This window comes from Staurois parvus, unplaced genomic scaffold (genome assembly GCF_062004578.1).
Source record: "Staurois parvus isolate SC_StPar_1 unplaced genomic scaffold, SC_StPar_1.0 ptg000018l, whole genome shotgun sequence".
NCBI lineage: Eukaryota > Metazoa > Chordata > Amphibia > Anura > Ranidae > Staurois > Staurois parvus.
This window is the reverse complement of record NW_028317814.1, coordinates 14,173,872-14,192,764: the sequence shown is the minus strand read 5'-3', so window position 1 is coordinate 14,192,764 and position 18,893 is coordinate 14,173,872. Positions and strand designations below refer to the sequence as shown.

Genomic DNA, 18,893 nt, shown 5'->3' with positions numbered 1-18,893 from the left:
GTGTTGAGATGTTGAATAAAATCTTACTTTTCAAAAGGGGTGTACTCATTTATGCTGAGCACTGCATATATGGAATGCCTTTAAATTCTCAGTAGCACATAATGGTGTGATTTTATATAAAGTTTTATTACAGCCCAGTAAACATCAAATAGGAAAGTCCAACAGTTACTTATGGTGTCATTGAGTAAAAATGACAATTTTCAATTACGGAAGGTGTTGTGTAGTCTTTACTCAGTATGGTCTATAACTGAAAACAACCCTCAACAAAGAGCAGAGCCCACAACCCCAATTACCATGGCACTTTGTTGCCATTTTGGTTTGAAGGTCACGCTGCTGACAATAAACTGTACATGAATCCATGTTTCTAGGAAGTAGCAGAAGTCCATGGCCTTATCACACTGGTGTCCCTGTTTTGGCTCTCCTCACTTTAAGCTCCTTTTGGAGCTCATGATCAGATTCCCGTAATCTCCCAATGTCCAGCATGGGCTCTGTTAAAGGCTTTCCTTCTTTCTGCAACTGAGCCAGAGCAATAGCCCTCAGTAGTGGTGGGTATGGCACATAGCGGACAGGTTCTGGCTCCGGCAGAGGGATAAATTGCTTGAAGTTCTCTTCTTCATGCCGTGGTATAAGACGCCAGTCATGGTACATGACTTTGCTGATCTCCTGCTCTTCAGGCACGGTTTTACCTGGGTGAATGAAGAAGATGACCATCAATATAAGATCATCAAGTCACTCTACCTAAGATAGGCTCTGCTTATGATCCTGGATGAGAAATACGCTATATGGCCAAAGCTACAAGGACCCCACTCCAAATAATTGAGTGAATGTGTTTTAGTGAAGGGTACTGTTCATTCTACAATTCTCTAGCATACAAAGACATTTAGATTTGGATGTCAAGCCTACTACACACGGGCCAAATGTCGAGCGGTATTTTGGCATCTTCCAATTTTTATTGGATATTTGGCCGATGTGGTAGCCGGTCTGTCAGAAGCCAGACGTTCGGTCGGCTTCTGTCAAAGAGGCATGATTGAAGAAGGTCTGCTGATCAGCTCCTGATCAGTGCTCTCAGCCAATGGCTGACAGTGTTGACCGAAGTGTTCTGTCCGGGATGGGGGGCATCCCTGTCAGAACCCAATAGCACAGCAGGGGAGCTCGCTGTACCAATATCGGATCATTAGTATACTATGACATACAAAGCCATCCACAACACTGCCCCAATTTACATATCTGATCTTATCTCTATCACCCAAACCGTACTCTTTGCTCCTCGCAAGACCTCCTACTCTCTAGCTCCCTTATCTCCTCCTCCCATGCTCATCTCCAAGACTTCTCCAAGGCATCACCCATTCTCTGGAACTCCCTACCCAAATCTATCAGACTATCACCTACTCTACTTACCTTTAGGCGATCATTAAAATCTCTCTCTTCAGGGAAGCCTATCCCGCCCTCTGCTAATACTGGAATCCTCTATGCTTCCAACCACTCCATCCCCCACAGTTTTACCTATTGTACCACTCACCCCTCCCTCCTAGATTGTAAGCTCCAAGGATCAGGGCCCTCAATTCCCTCTTGTATTGAACTGTATTGTTACTGTATTGTCTCCCACTATAATGTAAAGCGCTGAGCAAACCATTGGCGCTATAAAAATCCTATATAACAATAATAATTAGTACAGTGGCTCCTCCTGAGCTGTCCGTTTTTTTTCTCATTCAGTGTGTACCAGGCTTTAGTGCAAATAAAAAAAGTATCATGGACAATACTCGATTGTTCCTAAAGACATTCAGACAATTACAATCTGGTGGCAATTGTTCAATACGAATACCCTTAATTAACCTGAGATGTCCAACAAACTCATATGGGTTTGATGGTCAATAAATGTCCGCAAATCGTTAACCATATAGTGTACTTCACTCTCTTTCTTAACTACCTGCCGACCGCAGATAGCCGAATGACGGCTTCACTGCGGCCGGCCAGTTCTGAGTGGACGTCATATGACGTCCCCCCAGAACGCGCTCTCCTGCGCGCCCCAGGGGGCGCGCACCCGGCGATCTCCGTGATCGCTGTGTCCTACAGACACAGCTGATCACGTGATGTGGTAAAAGGCCAATCACAGCGCCTTTTACCACCTGATCAGCGGTGTCCAATGACACGCTGATCAGAGGGAAATGCAAGTGCCGGTTCTCGGCTGCACTTTCCTCACGCTGTCAGATCGTGAGGAAAGTACTGCCGAGAACCTGCAGTTGTCAGAGCGGGGATCGGCACCGATCATCAGGGCACTGATGATCAGTGCCCTGATGATCGGTGCCCAGCAGTGCCACCCGCAAGTTCCGCCCACCTGTGCCCAGCAGTGCGCCCACTAGCTCCGCCCACCTGTGCCCAGCAGATCACCCACCTGTGCCCAGCAGTGCATCCACCTGTGCCACTCTGCAGTGCCACCTACCTGTGCCCAGAAGTGCCACCTACATGTGCCCAACAGTGCCACCCACCTGTGCCCACCCACCTGTGCCCACCAGTGCCACCCACCTGTGCCCACCCACCAGTGCTGCCCACCAGTGCCACCCACCAGTGCAGCCCAGCAGTGCTGCCAGTCAGTGCCACCAGTCAGTGCCCAGGGGTTGTGCCAGTCAGTGCCGCCAGTCAGTGCCCAGCAGTGATGCCAGTCAGTGCCGTCTATCAGTACCCATCATCAGTGTCACCTATCAGTGCCACCTATCAGTGCTGCATATTAGTGCCGCCTATCCGTGACACCTCATTAGTGCTGTCTATCAGTGCCGCCTATCCGTGCCACCTCATTAGTACTGCCTATCAGTGCCCTTTAGTGCTGCCTATCAGTGCCCATCAGGGCCGCCTATCAGTGCCCATCAGTGCTGCCTCATTAACGCACATCAGTGAAGGAGAAAAAAATGCCTGTTTGAAAAATTTTATAATAGAAACAAAGAAACTTTTTTTTTTTTCAAATTTTTTGCACTTTTTTATTTATAGCGCAAAAAGTAAAGCGCCCAGTGGCGATTAAATACCACCAAAAGAAAGCTCTATTTGTGAGAAAAAAATTATCAAAATTTCATATGGGTACAATGTTGCATGACCGTGCAATTGTCAATCAAAATGCGGCAGCGCTGAAAGCTGAAAATTGGCCTGGTAAATAAGGGGGTATAAGTGCCTGGTAGGCAAGTGGTTAAACAGCTTAGTTCATCAATTACTTTTCTACACTGTTTACCAAACAATTCACTGCAAACTCTACAAAGAATTAAAAGGAAACAATAGGGGTTATCTACTTAAACTGGAGGGTGCAAAAGCTGGTGCAGCTCTGCATAGAAACCAATCAGCTTCCAGGTTTTGTCAAAGCTTAATTGAACAAGCTGAAGTTAGAAGCTGATTGGCTACCATGCACAGCTGCACCAGATCCTGAACGCTCCAGTTTTAGTAAATCTATTCCTATGTATATGTGTAAGAATTTATACTAGAATTTGGAAAATTAATATAATGAGTTAGTTTGGCCAATTATTTTTTTTTTTCACATTTCATAACCCCTCATTTGCTGTGGCTTCAGTTTGTGTTGCTTGCCTATGAGTAAAAGGTCGGATGTTGCAATCAAATTTTATGGCATACTCCCTTTCAGATGCTATCATTTGAAGGCTGCACTGGGTTCTAAGCAGTCCTGCCAGAAAGACTTGCTTTTTTTTTTTTTCTTCAATAAAGTCATCTGCAGACAACAGGATCTATGAAAACAGAATTATATAACAAAATGCATCCCCAAGATTCCTCTACATTGATATGTTCCCTCAAGACTAGCTGGACGGGATCATCAGAGAGCATGTACGCACGGTTTTAAGCAAACTCCCACACCCCTTCCTTTATAGAAAACAGTATTTTAGATGTCATCCAGACATTTTTACCACCAACCTTAATTATTAAACTAATTGTAAAGGATTGCTTTTTATTTTTTTTTAACCACTTCCTGTCCAGCTGTTGTATATAAACGGCCAGACGGTGGCAGTACAGGGTCGGGTAAACATTTATAAACAGCCTCCCCGCCCCCTGCTTGTGCGCACTCCCTGGGAGCACTGTGATCTAGTGCCCGCTGTGTCCTCCGGACACAGTGGAACACCGATCGTCGTATGGGACCTCTGTGCAAGGTACCGATCATGTAATCACTGATTGGCCAATCAGTGATCACATGCAGAGTATTAAGCAAGATGTTACTTCTGACATCATTGCTTACTACGTGTGAAATCTGTGAATGATCACAGAGGTCACATGGTACAAAGCTATTCACAACAGCCTTGTACCATGTGACAAGCTGTGACCAATCACAACTCACACAGTAGTTCTCAATGGCTACAAGAATGCAGCCAGAGAGAAGGAGCAATGATTGCTTTTATAGCCTTTATGGGTGTAAAAGCAATCAGTGTAAAAAAAAAAAAAAAAAAAAAAATCTTCATCACCCCCCACAAGTAGTAGTGTCACCATGATGACACTGTACTGCTAGGGCGACAGTATGTTAAAATAATAATAATAATAATAATAAAAAAATAAAATAAAAATGTACAAACAAATGTTTAAAAATTATAATTTTGGTTATAAACTAATTTGGGTTATTTATTTATTTTTTTTACTAAAAAGATAAACGGAATAAATTTTGGCCAAGATTTACGATGAAATATTATTTGCAAACTTTTGTAAGAAAAACACTTTTTTTCAAAATTTTGGGACTTTTTCATTTACATAGCAAAAAAAAATCTCAGTGGTGAATAAATACCACCAAAATAAAGCTTTATCTGTTTAAAAAAAATGCTAAAAAATTCATATGGGTACAGTGATGCATGACCGCGCAATTGTCATTCAAAGTGTGATAGCACTGAAAGCTGAAAATTGGCCTGGACAGGAAGGGGGTAAAAGTGTCCGGACTTGAAGTGGTTAAATAACAAACATGTTATACTTAACTGCTGTGTGCAATGGTTTTGCACGGAGCAGCCCCAATTCTCCTCTCCGTGAGTTCCCCTGCTGGCACTCCTGGCTCTTTGCCCCCACCGAGTGCCCTCATAGCAAGCATGCTTGCTTCCGAGCTGGCTCTGTGTGTCCATAGACGCACAGAGCGCGGCTCCTCCCTGGCTCTGATTGACAGCAGTGGGAACCAATGAGGAGGGAGAGAGCCAAGAGAACGGCTGCTCCTGTGCACACTGCTGGATTGAGATTGGGCTCAGGTGAGTACAAGGGGAAGCTACATGCAGAAGGTTTTTTTTACCTTAATACACATTAACTTTCCCTTAATAATTTCGTTGAACTAAAATATTAACATGGATTTCTATTAAACTTTTTACAGTATGTTTTTGGTCTGTTGCTTTTTTTTTAAATTTGTAATGACATTTAATGTACCAGGACCTACCGCGATATGTTAAATAACCCCAGGCTTGCCCATGGTCCATGTTCTGGAAGACACAAACACAAGGTAAAATATGTAAATTAAGATTAAAGAATGAGCACACTGTTAACAAAACCTAGCTAGTTTCATATATTATTTAGGAAAATCAAGCAAGTTGGCAAACATAACCTTTCAAATTTATCCATCCTCCTTCGGTCACCTTAGGTCTTCAGAGTTCTTCAGTGGTATTCTAGAATCCTGCAGCTATCTTCACTGGAGTACATCAAAGAAAACACCCCTTAAACCTCTTTATGTGTGCGTGCTCTTAGCTGACAGTCTTTCAATAACAACTCTAAATTATAATCTGTCCCTATCATAAGTATACACTGGAGGTTTAACTAAAGTTCTGCAAGATGTAGCTGGTACATCTATCATGAAATCAACAGCTCTCAGTTTGTGCTATCTAAACATACACTATATTGCCAAAAGTATTGGGACACCTGCCTTTACACACACATGAACTTTAATAGCATCTCAGTCTTAGTCCGTAGGGTTCAATATTGAGTTGGCCCCGCCCTTTGCAGCTATAACAGCTTCAACTCTTCTGGGAAGGCCGTCCACAAGGTTTAGGAGGGTGTCTATGGGAAGGTTTGATCATTCTTCCAGAAGCACATTTGTCAGGTCAGGCACGAATGTTGGATGAGAAGGCCTGGCTCACAGTCTCCGCTCTAGTTCATCCCAAAGGTGTTCTATGGGGTTGAGGTCAGGACTCTGTGCAGGCCAGTCAAGTTCCTCCACCCCAAACTCAATCATCCATGTCTTTATGGACCTTCTTTTGTGCACTGGTGCACAATCATGTTGGAACAAGAAGGGAACATACCCAAACTGTTCCCACAAAGTTGGGAGCATGAAATTGTCCAAAATATCTTGGTATGCTGATGCCTTAAGAGTTCCCTTCACTGGAACTAAGGAGCCAAGCCCAACCCCTGAAAAACAACCCCACACCGTAATCCCCCCTCCACCAAACTTTACACTTGGCACAATGCAGTCAGGCAAGTACCGTTTTACTGGCAACCGCCAAACCCAGACACGTCCACTGGATTACCAGACAGAGAAACATCTCCACTGCTCTAGAGTCCAGTGGTGGCATGCTTTACACTACTGCATTCAATGCTTTGGATTGTACTTGGTGATGTAATGCCCGGATGCAGCTGCTTGGCCATGGAAACCCATTCCATGAAGCTCTCTACACACTGTTGTTGTGCTAATCTAAAGGCCACACAAAGTATGGAGGCCTTTAGCTACTTACTCTGCAGACAGTTGGCGACATCTGTACACTGTGCGATTCAGCATTCGCTGACCCCACTCTGTCATTTTACGTGGCCTACCACTTTGTGGCTGAGTTGCTGTTCTTCCCAGTTTGTTATAATACCACTAACAGTTGACCATGGAATATTTCGTAGTAAGGAAATGTCACGGATGGACTTACTGCACAGGTGGCAACCTATCACAGGACCACACTTCAATACACTGAGCTCCTGAGAGTGACCCATTCTTTCACAAATGTTTGTAGAAGGAGTCTGCATGCCTAGGTGATGATTTTATACACCTGTGGCCATGAAAATGATTGGAACCCCTGAATCCAATGATTTAGAGGGGTGTCCCAATACTTTTGGCAATATAGTGTATATACTGGAGCAGGGTGGATAAAAATCAATGATTTTTTTAAAAAAAATCTGATTTGTTTTTATTTAAATCTGATTTTTTTTATTTAAAATCGGATTTTTTTGAATAAAATGCTTTTTGAGAAAAATATATTACCATCCAAAGGTTATTCCATCATGAAATAAAGATTAGTTTTTTAATTATGTAGAATAAGGCTGTATATGTTTAATTTTTTTTGGTAAATAAATTCCATGACTACATTCACAATGTCATGCTCTTCCAGAGGTTTTTGTAAGATTATTGGGCAGTTTCTCTGCCTACAAGATATTATCACAGATGCTTGGTTTACTTTTGCAGTTCTCAAAACTGAATTTTACTCAGCGGAGATCACATGCCTCTTCTTCACAGCAAAAATGTTATAACATGAACAGAGTTAAGAAAAAGACCTTAATCCTAACTTCTACAAACCTATGAATACAGAATCAACCCCTTCACTGCTAAGTTTCAAGAAGTTCAGTGAATAGAATAGAAACAATATTTTTCTGATTGTTTGGAGTGGAATAGATCTGCACAAGAAGAAAGTGAAACTAAGTGTGAGGAGGAAGGGGCTGACAGTCTAAGTTTCTTAAAATATATATATTTTGTTTAGCCAAATTAGTTACCAAACATGGATGTTTGTTTAAGGAAATCACATATGCTGGAATGTTATTGTTTCAGTTGAATAAATCTATTTAAATTGTTATTATTAAGGTAATGATTATTTTTCTCCTTCCTAAGTACAACAGAAAAGTTGTCCAAATATGAATGATTAACCTATTAAACTGGGGATAAAAAAACTAATATGAAAAGTTGTTATTCTAAAAATCTTCATCTACTTGCATATTAAAGATATACCAGCAAGAATCAGTCTTTATGTAGAAAACTAGGATTTAAATCAAGCCTTACTGACTAGTGATTTAAATCGTGATTTAACTCAGTTTGATTTAAATCAAATCCACCCTGTACTGGAGTATTTGTTACATCTGAACCTATGTCACCATACAATAAATAATTTACTATAAGAATAGTGATATGTGGAACTGTAGGGAAAATTATGGCAATAGATCTAGGAAGGTTCTATGTATTATTAAAAGAGCAACCTCAATGACCCTTTACCATCCCTGTGTTCTATTTTTGTTCCCCTCCTATCTTGTTAGCAGGGTTACCTTCAAAATACATACTTACACATCCAGCTGATATAGTGTTGTCCTGGGTCAAACCACCGATCCACTGCAGCATTCCAGGTCTTGCTCCACCATCTCATTTACTTACAACATCAGGGGGGAACTATCTATTTTGGGTTCTTGTAGCTGGCCTCATGATGGCATGCATGTTTCACTTCATCAGGGGGCTGGCTGCAAGAACCAGAGCCTCAGCAAGCCCCCTGATGACGTGGCATTGTAAAGTACCCCAAGGCCTCCCTCCCTTGATGCACCAGGAGGGAAAAAAAAAATGAAATGAGGTTCCCATGGCATCACCACAGCCCCATATTACACATGACCCCACCTTGGCTTCTAGCCCACAAAAATGAACACAACATGCAGAAGACGTAAGAGGCAGGCAAGCAAGTGTGCTGTCTTGTCTACCATGTCCATGTGTGCAGTATCCTTAAGGGCTGATTCACACTAGAATGCTGCGCGGGTTTCGTGCACCGCATTCTGAATGCGCTGCCCTTGCGACCTGCAGTGGGTGTCAGTGCAATATTACTGACACAGTAAACACAGTGCATTGGCCCACACCACATTGCATGGTACAAAAGTACCATGCAATCCAGTTGTAGTGCGTTTACAAAAGTAGTGCATGCACTAATTTAGGTGCAGTGCAGTACAATTTCAGCCCATTTAAAATGAATAGGCTGAAATCGTACTGCACATAACTGCATATGAATCGTACAGGAACGTGCAGCGCATACCGGTGCGATTCCTAGTGTGAATCAGTCCTTAGAGTCTGATGAGCTTAAATACCATGGTGTGTATTCTGGCTAAGATTGTCAGCGCCACTTTCTATCCTCTCAATTTTGCAGGACGGCGGTCATGATCTTCTGAACTCTCCCTCACCTCAGCTCTGTAATCCACTTTGACCTTAGTAATATTCCAGTAGCAAGGCTCATCGAATTGCTCCAGCCAGGACTTCTTGGTCACCTCTATGTTCTTACATGCAGGGTTTACAAACAAATGGGGCACATTGAGAACTGGCTATATATATATATATATATATATATATAGTCTTTTGGCGCAAGCTACCATTTCAGATTAGTGTTTGGCAGCTTTTTTGGAGGACCAGAAGAGGGTATCTGCAAGGTTAGGCCTTGTGTTCTTACATGTAGAGTTTACAAGCAAATTTGACTCATTGAGAGTTGGCACTATATAAATTGTCTTTTGGTGCTTGCTAACATTACAGATCAACTTTTTGCATCATTGCAAATCACACATATATGTCTACATTGCGTTGTTGATTGATCTCTTATTGCGCAGGTCTTCTCCAAGATGCAGGGTCAGAAGGTATGCTGGAAGCTCTGAGTTCAGCTGGGTATACTTACTCCTTAGAGCCACACTCTGTGCCATGGAGCATTACCTGGAGAAGAGAGATGCCTGCTGACTGGACATGTGTAGTAAGTTGTGATTGGAACAGACAACACGTTTTTGTATTAGAGCCGCTTATATTTAAAGTGGAAGGATCAGTCAACTCCAAACTGATATTTTAGTTCTTTGTAGGTGCTGCTGAGATAAAATGCCTGTTAGTTCTTTATATCTCCTGGGGATTCTCTTATTGAGATCTTTGTTGAGCATCACAGGTTTTCACAACTGATGTGGCCATTATGAGATGTCCCATTCTCTCTATTGGGTTTTCATATTTATTCTAGACTGCGGAAAACATAGCCAGAGCAAAGGTGGCCAGGAACAGTCATGGATTATAGCAGGAAGATCTCCCTGTAAGAGCAATCAAGATCTAAGAAAGAAACCTGGGGCAGTCTCAGTCTGCCAGACGTCACCTGCAATAAAATATCCATCTGAGAGGGTTAGTCCTATTTGAGGAAATCTGTACTATTATTATTATGCAGGATTTATATAGCGCCAGCAGTTTGCACAAAGGATGACAGTACAGTTATATACAAATTAATACAGGAGGGATCAGAGGGCCCTGCTCAGTAGAGCTTACAATCTAAGAGGGAGGGTCAATTGATACAAAAAGTAATAACTGCGGGGGATGGGCTGATAGAGAAAAATACATGTACCGTTGCTAGGAGGGGGCAGGATAAGCCTCTCTTAAGAGATGAGGTTTTTAGGGATTGTCTAAAAGTGGACAGGGTAGGAGATAGTCGGACACATTGGGGAAGGGAGTTTCAGAGGATGGGAGTACCTTTGGAAAAGTACTGAAGGCAAGAATAAGAGGAGGTAACAAAGGAGCTGGAGAGCAGGAGGTCTTGGGAGGAAGGAAAAGAACTGGAAGACTGGAATTTTGAGACTAGGTTAGTGATGTAGCTGGGGGCTGAGTTGTGGATGGCTTTAGAAGTTGTTGTAAGTACCTTGAATTTAATTAGTTGAGTAAGCGGAAGCCAGTGGAGGTATTGTCAGAGAGGGGTGGAGGACACTGAATGGAAGCCAGTAGAGGGATTGTCAGAGAGGGGTGGAGGACACTGAATGGAAGCCAGTGGAGGGATTGGCAGAGAGGGGTGGAGGACACTGAATGGAAGCCAGTGGAGGGATTGGCAGAGAGGGGTGGAGGACACTGAATGGGGGCCAGTGGAGGGATTGGCAGAGAGCGGTGGAGGACACTGAATGGAAGTCAGTGGAGGGATTGGCAGAGAGGGGTGGAGGACACTGAATGGAAGCCAGTGGAGGGATTGGCAGAGAGGGGTGGAGAACACTGAATGGAAGCCAGTGGAGGGATTGGCAGAGAGGGATGGAGAACACTGAATGGAAGCCAGTGGAGGGATTGGCAGAGAGGGGTGGAGGACACTGAATGGAAGCCAGTGGAGGGATTGGCAGAGAGGGGTGGAGGACACTGAATGGAAGCCAGTGGAGGGATTGGCAGAGAGGGGTGGAGGACACTGAATGGAGGCCAGTAGAGGGATTGGCAGAGAGGGGTGGAGGACACTGAATGGAGGCCAGTGGAGGGATTGGCAGAGAGGGGTGGCAGACACTGAACAATTGGTAAGAGCAAATAGGAGCTGTCAGTACTAAAATCTCTTTTGGAAATTCTAGTTGCTGGACTATTATGCTAACCCAAAGGCTTTCAGTACTTTGAGTCAATAACTCAGATTAGATGAGCCGTTCTGATTTTTCTCTGGGTTCATTAGCTAAATTCTTGCCCTAGGTTGGAAGTAGAGATGAGCGAATCGAACCAGGCGAAGTGGAATTCGTTTCGAATTTCAGGAAAAATTTGATTCGTGCCGAATCCGAATATTAGCCAACTTCGGATGCACGAATCGAATTTTTCCCGATCAGCCGGCAAAAAGTGTCCCTGCAGAGAGCTCCGCTATTTCTGACAGTTCTCTGACAGTTCCTTCACATTTACAGCGGTTGAAACATTGTATCTATTTGTTTCCATTTAGGATACAGATGTTTTTATTCGGAAACAGATACAATGTTTCAACCGCTGTAAATGTGAAGGAACTGTCAGAGAACTGTCAGAAATAGCGGAGCTCTCTGCAGATACACTTTTTGCTGTACTGGAATACTTCTTCTTTTCATTCTTCTTTTCATTCTTCTCATTCTTCTTTTCATTCTTCTTTTCATTCTTCTTCTCATTCTTCTTTTCGTTCTTCTTCTTTTCATTCTTCTTTTCATTCTTCTCATTCTTCTTTTCATTCTTCTTTTCATTCTTCTTCTTCTTCTTCTTTTCATTCTTCTTCTTTTCATTCTTCTTCTTCTTCTTTTCATTCTTCTCATTCTTCTTTTCATTCTTCTTTTCATTATTCTTCTTCTTCTTTTCATTCTTCTTCTTCTTCTTCTTTTCATTCTTCTTCTTCTTCTTTTCATTCTTCTTTTCATTCTTCTTCTTCTTCTTTTCATTCTTCTTCTTTTCATTCTTCTTCTTCTTCTTTTCATTCTTCTACTTCTTCTTTTCATTCTTCTCATTCTTCTTTTCATTCTTCTTTTCATTCTTCTTCTTCTTCTTTTCATTCTTCTTCTTTTCATTCTTCTTCTTCTTCGTTGTGCCCCGTGACTGCCCAAATGAGTGAAGTGTGCGGTGATTCTAAGATCGACGGCACTCATCTGCATGTCATACTGACTGACAGTATTATTTCTCTTCCCCAGCAGACTCCAAGGGCATTTAAATTAAAGGTACAGTGTTCTGCACTAATATAAAGGCTCTCTGAAGCCTAGAAACCCTTTTAATAAGTTAAATTCGCAGCGAATAAATTCGCATTGAATCAAATTTCTCCCGCAAATTCGGCGAATCAGCCGAATTGAATTTTTGAATAATTTGCTCATCTCTAGTTGGAAGCTCTGAATTTATTGATGCCAAAAATAGCCAAACAACAAACATTTTCAGGGGAAGGTCAGTAATGAAGGCATCCAGGCAGTGTCAGTACTGGTTTCCTTTATGTTATTATGTTAAAAAGAGAATAATACATTCTAATAATTCATATTTTATGAGAAAAGGTTTCCATTGTATTCTTTTTATGGCACCACCTTTGTGCACAAACAGCAAGCCACTGCACACAATGTAATTCTCACACACTGTTTTCTGTAATTCCTTTTACCTATATGCAGAATACATTTTTTAAACCTGAATGCCAAATGCTAAGCATGTATATAATGTCATCATGTAATCTGGTAAGTATTCAGTAAACTATAATCAATGTATCATAAAACTAGCATACAGTGTTAAAGTGGAATTTCACACAAAAGAGGGAGTTCTTCTTTTTTGCCGCCAACTCACCCCCCAACATGTTTGGTCATACGTTGTTACGTTACGGTCATACTGGGGGGGGGGGGTCGAGCGGGTATCTAGTTTTGACAGGTATCTGCTCCCACTTCCACTTGGATCGCTTAGGCAATCCGAGTGAAACTTCGCCCAGGCGATCCAAGAGAAACTTCACCCCCACCCCCCTCTTAACCCGCAACATTTTGGGACACATCACAAGTCCCAGAAAGCTGCAAGACCATTCACAAAGTGCAGCTCAACTTGTGCATGCGCAGTAGGTAGCTGGCTGTGAAGCTGTTAGGGCTCACTGCGCACTTCAATTAATAAACATGCTTGCACCGGGCTGCCAAAGACCAGTGAGTAACCAGCCCAGGTGAGGGCGGCACTTGATCCATGGATATCTAAATATCCTTATAATGAAAGTCAGTAGCTACAGTATTTGTAGCTGCTGACTTTTAATTTTTTGGGGGGACTTTGAAAATCCTCTGACTTGATATCAGCCTGCACAGGGGGCACTAAGACTGAGAGAGGTATTCTGAGCTTATCATGGCTAACACTGGGAGCAGCCTCCAAGGGTGGGAATCAGAGGGATGAGATCATCAGTATTGGGCAGGGTGGATAAAAATCAATGCTTTTTTTAAAAAATCTGATTTTTTTATTTAAATCGGATTTTTTTTTAATAAAATGCTTTTTGAGGAAAATATATTACCATCCAAAGGTTATTCCATCATGAAATAAAGATTAGTTTTTTAATTATGTAGAATAAGGCTGTATATGTTTAATTTTTTGGGTAAATAAATTCCATGAATCCATTCACAATGTCTTGCTCTTCCAGAGGTTTTTGTAAGATTATTGGGCAGTTTCTCTGCCTACAAGATATTATCACAGATGCTTGGTTTACTTTTGCAGTTCTCAAAACTGAATTTGACTCAGCGGAGATCACATGCCTCTTCTTCACAGCAAAAATGTTTTAACATGAACAGAGTTAAGAAAAAGACCTTCATCCTAACTTCTACAAACCTATGAATACAGAATCAACCCCTTCACTGCTAAGTTTCAAGAAGTTCAGTGAATAGAATAGAAACAATATTTTTCTGATTGTTTGGAGTGGAATAGATCTGCACAAGAAAAAAGTGAAACTAAGTGTGAGGAGGAAGGGGCTGACAGTCTAAGTTTCTTAAAATATATATATTTTGTTTAGCCAAATTAGTAAATAAACATGGATGTTTGTTTAAGCAAATAACATATGCTGGAATGTTATTGTTTCAGTTGAATAAATCTATTTAAATTGTTATTATTAAGGTAATGATTATTTTTCTCCTTCCTAAGTACAACAGAAAAGTTGTCCAAATATGAATGATTAACCTATTAAACTGGGGATAAAAAAACTAATATGAAAAGTTGTTATTCTAAAAATCTTCATCTACTTGCATATTAAAGTTATACCAGCAAGAATTAGTCTTTATGTAGAAAACTCTGATTTAAATCAAGCCTTACTGACTAGTGATTTAAATCGTAATTTAAATCAGTTTGATTTAAATCAAATCCACCCTGGTATTGGGGGATTAAGTAAGAAAATTGTTACTCTACCGGGACCAAAGAAGAGAATTTTTACCAAAACAACAGCAAAATTATACAACAAGAACACAAACAGTAACACTAGCACTGTAATAATAATATGTTATGAGGCAAAAAGAAGTATGTGTGTGTGTGTGTGTGGGGGGGGGGGGATAAGGAGTGCACATAAGACCTACTACAAATATTTACTCAGAATGGTGATATAATGCCAGCTATTGAGAGCTGCTATCTTGGGGTGTCCTCTCTTCCTCTTAGATTTGGTTCACACCTGCAGATGCAACCAAATGCAGGTGCATTTCCATGTGTGGCATGAATGGCAGCCTGTTCATTTCCATGGACTGCTCTACACACGAGAAACACAGAAATTAAGTTCCGAACTCTTTTCATTCAGCTAACACAAAAATATTTCTGGATTTTCCAATCGCTGTTTTTATATTCCAGGATGGTCTGGATCTATGTAAAGGGAAAGAAGAGCAAATGCTGATTCTGGTGGAGCCTAGAGAATTTCTCAAGAGTGTCTTCTATTACATTCAGGTAAAATTTGGAAAGGTGAAGAACATGCAGATTTATATATATTCTGTATCTGCCACCCCTCTCTGCCAATCCCTCCACTGGCTTCCCATTGCCCAACGGATAAAATTCAAAACATTAACAATAACATATAAAGCCATTTATAACTCTGCCCCAAATTACATCACCAATCTTGTCTCCAAATATCATCCAAACCGTACTCTCCGCTCCTTGCACGACCTTCTACTCTCTAGCTCCCTTGTCTCCTCCTCCCATGCTCATCTCCAGGACTTCTCCAGAGCTTCCCCCATGCTCTGGAACTCTCTACCCCAATTTATCAGAATATCGCCTACTCTGCTCACTTTTAGGTGATCTCTGAAAACCTATCTCTTCAGGAAAGCCTATCCTGCCCTCAGCTAATAATGGAATCTTCTACTCCTCCTACCAGTCCATCCCCCACAGTTACTAACTTTTGAACCACTAGCCCCTCCCTCTTAGATTGTAAGCTCCAAGGAGCAAGGCCCTCCTATCCCTCTTGTATTGTTGCTGTATTGTCTCCCGTTATATTGTAAAACGCTGAGCAAACTGTTGGCGCTATATAAATCCTGTATAATAATATACTAATAATAATATAGGGACCCATGGGGCATATAGCTCAATATCCATGTGCCATATGTACAATAATTGCATTTGCTGAGGTCAATTATAATAGATGTAAAAAAAGGTTTACAGTATGTGTCCTAGATTTTTTATTTTTTTGTGCTTAAAGTGTTACTAAACCCACAACAGTAAAATCAGTCTGTATATGCAGTAAATCATGCTTGTTATACTCACTGTGGAACCTAAAGGGTTAATCCTCTGCACTGTGTAAAAATTATGTTTGATCCAGACTTCTCTGATCCTCCCCTTCTACTGCTGTCCCCAATCCATCTGCTGATAGAACAGAGCCTTGGAGACAAGCTGCACATGCACAGTTTGGTGTGTATTGCTAGAGACCTTTTTTTATTTTCTTGGGAGAGTGCATATATCCAGCACAGGGTCAATAAGCACTGTCCAGACAGAGGTTTAGGGGTCATACAGCCTCATAAGTCAGTCGGGAGAATGAAAACTCCTCCTACCATCTTTATCCAGTACTCTGCTGGACATTGATAGAAGTCTCAAGACTGCTCTACCCGCTGATAAAATAAAAGGTACTTAGCAGTTTATATTTACTAAAATAATTATATTTCCATGTTCTATGTACTGTGGGAGGCCAGATATAGTTAATGCAGGGTCCAGGGTTTAGTAACACTTTAAAGTGGAGTTCTACTCACTTGTCAAAAAATAACTCATTAGCTACAAAAACTGCTGACTTTTAAAAAACAGCCATTTACCTGTCCCTCGGTCCTGTGGTGTGTCTCCCGCAGCCCGTTTCACCGGCCGTCCTGGATTCCAGGAGGCCAGCAGGCCGTCATGTATTCCAGGAGGCCGGCATCTTCAGTGTGGGCACCCAGCTGTGATAGCTTGCGGCTTCACAGCCGGGTACCCACTGCACATGCGCGAGTAGTGCTGCACTTCCTGAATGGTCCTGTAGTCTTCTGGGACCTGTCACGTGTCCCAAAAGACTACAGAGAGGGAGGGAGGACAACTTCTGTTTCCAATCGCCTAGGCAATCAGACCGGAAATGGGAGCAGGTACCTGTCAAATTTGGGCACCCAAAGGTGCCAGTCCTTAATGGGGAGCGGGGGAGCAGTCCTTAAAGCGGAACTTCACCTTTTGGGAGGAGCTCCGCCTTAAGGCTCAGTTTACATCTGTGCGTTTAACTGCGTTTTTATCAAGTTCCTGTGAGTTATGTGTGGATCAGTTTATTAATTTCAGTGGGCTTCCCTACATGTAGGAATCATGGTAAAGAAGCCCCTGACCCCTGTTAAAAATTATGCCGCATCAAAACGTACCCTGCATTTCAGTATGTGTGAAAACAGACGCATGGGAGTGCCATTAGGAGTTGATAAATACTACTACTACTAATAATAATAATTAATTAATTCAGAAATATTGGCACTGCCACGTGTCTGCCAAAGGACAGCCCTTTTGTTACCATTTAGTAACTTATATAAAGAGAAGTACAGACTCCTGTAGTGTTGGCTCTGAAGAAGAGGTTGTGTCCTCGAAACGCGTTAGCCAGTTGGTCATCCAGGGTTCCATCGTATGGACTCAGATGTTGTTTGGATCATACACCTTGTTCAGTTTGACATGCCTGTGTTATTATGTCCATTGTGAGTATGATACCTATTTTTGTTTCTTTAATACATTATTTTAAACGATAATGCACTAGGTCGGTGCGCCCTTTTTCTGTTTCTCCATTTGTATCCAGTGTATTCGGACCACCCCGGTCTGTTGAGGGCAGCAAGCAGTGCATATTCCAGAAAATTCCAGAACATTCTTATTAGGTCTACTGAGTCCTTTCCTAGCGCAGGAGTAAAGTGTTTGTTGTACAGGATGTTTTGCGTCAGGAAAGCGCACAATTTTGTTCACAACCAACAGTAGTGTGAATCTTACCTTAGAGAGACTTGAAGTAGTAAAATGTTGCTAAATGTCTATGTATATTTCAGTTGTTTTCATTTTGGGAGATTATACGTGGAAGTAGTTTAATTACAAAGGAATACGTAAGAAAAGGCATGTACTGTAGATGGATATAGAAAAGATATGAAGTATACAGATAGAACAAAGGGGAAAACAAGGGAGTGATGCGAACTGAACCCACATTTTCTTCCACTCAGGCTTTAGATCACCTGAGCAGCCATTTTTTTTAATAACAACAAAAAGGTACTTTTTTTACTCAAAAGAATGTCATGGTAAAATGTTCCCATATTGATTCATGTGCTTTCTAATTTGTAATGATAGATCCGCTTTCATTGGTATTAAAAGCATGGCATGATCGGGGTGGAGGTTGTGTTTAATCCTTTCACTGGCACTGACGTAAGGGCAGAACTGCTTGCAGTAGGCCATGTCAGTAATCCTTTTTGCAGTTGCATTCCCTTAAGCCAAGGGTCTCCAAACTTCCTAAACAAAGAGCCATTACTGTGCTTCAGACTTTTGGGGAGCCAGATTGTGGCCCTTGGGAGTAGAAAGGTCCTAACATGAGTGGGAAAACACAATGCCCCATTTTTGGTGTCAGTGGGAGGAATTGTGCTCCATCATTGGTGTCAATTGTTGATGTCATTAAAGGGAGTTGTGTCCCTTCATTGGGATCAGTGATGGGGGGAGGTATGGTTGGTATCAGTGGAAGAAATAGTGCCCTAAGGGCTGGAAAAAACAAGCAAAGGCCTGCATCTGGCCCCCGGGACACAGTTTGGAGACCACTGCCTTAGTCTATAAGCTAATAGCCACTACGCTGATCATGAACTTATGGCAGAGTGGTACCTGAGACTCTCCTAATTCATGCAGGGCCACAATCAGCAGCTGCCGATCATAACCAGTGAAAACATTGCCAAAGTGGTCTGGGTATGTGAGGTGAAAAAATGGACATCGGCCCAGCAGTGAAAAAGTTAATAACAGCCTTGTAAGATCTAAAGTAGCTGATCCCTCTCCATTCCTGGCTCCTGAAAACGCCATGACTCCGACCTCTGTGTTTGGAATAGATAGGAAGTGTTCTGGAAAGAAGATCACCTTGGCTGTTTTGGGGCTACATGATTATAGAAGGTAAGTTGGATTACAGACTGCAACTTTCATTAAAGAGGACCTTTCACTTTTGAAATAATACCATTAGTCTGATTCAAGTTAAACATTTTTATTTACATTTTTTTGTCCAAAAAACTTTCTGTTCAAAGCTACAGTGTTCAATAGTCAGTCTGATTTTAAGATGCAAGTCTGGTTTACAGATTGA

The 18,893-nt window shown here is 41.7% G+C and overlaps 1 protein-coding gene across 1 annotated transcript; it reads right to left on the bottom strand.

Moving 5' to 3' along the window:
• Positions 1 to 393: 393 nt before the first annotated feature.
• LOC149473110 (small ribosomal subunit protein mS34-like) lies at positions 394 to 18,622 on the bottom strand. The gene is made up of 3 exons (XM_089683991.1): positions 18,431 to 18,622; positions 5,387 to 5,429; positions 394 to 686 (listed from the first exon to the last, which is right to left on the bottom strand). The coding sequence occupies exons 1-3, from the start codon at positions 18,620 to 18,622 to the stop codon at positions 394 to 396; spliced, it is 528 nt and encodes a 175-aa protein (XP_089540117.1).
• Between the last annotated feature and the right edge of the window lie 271 nt (positions 18,623 to 18,893).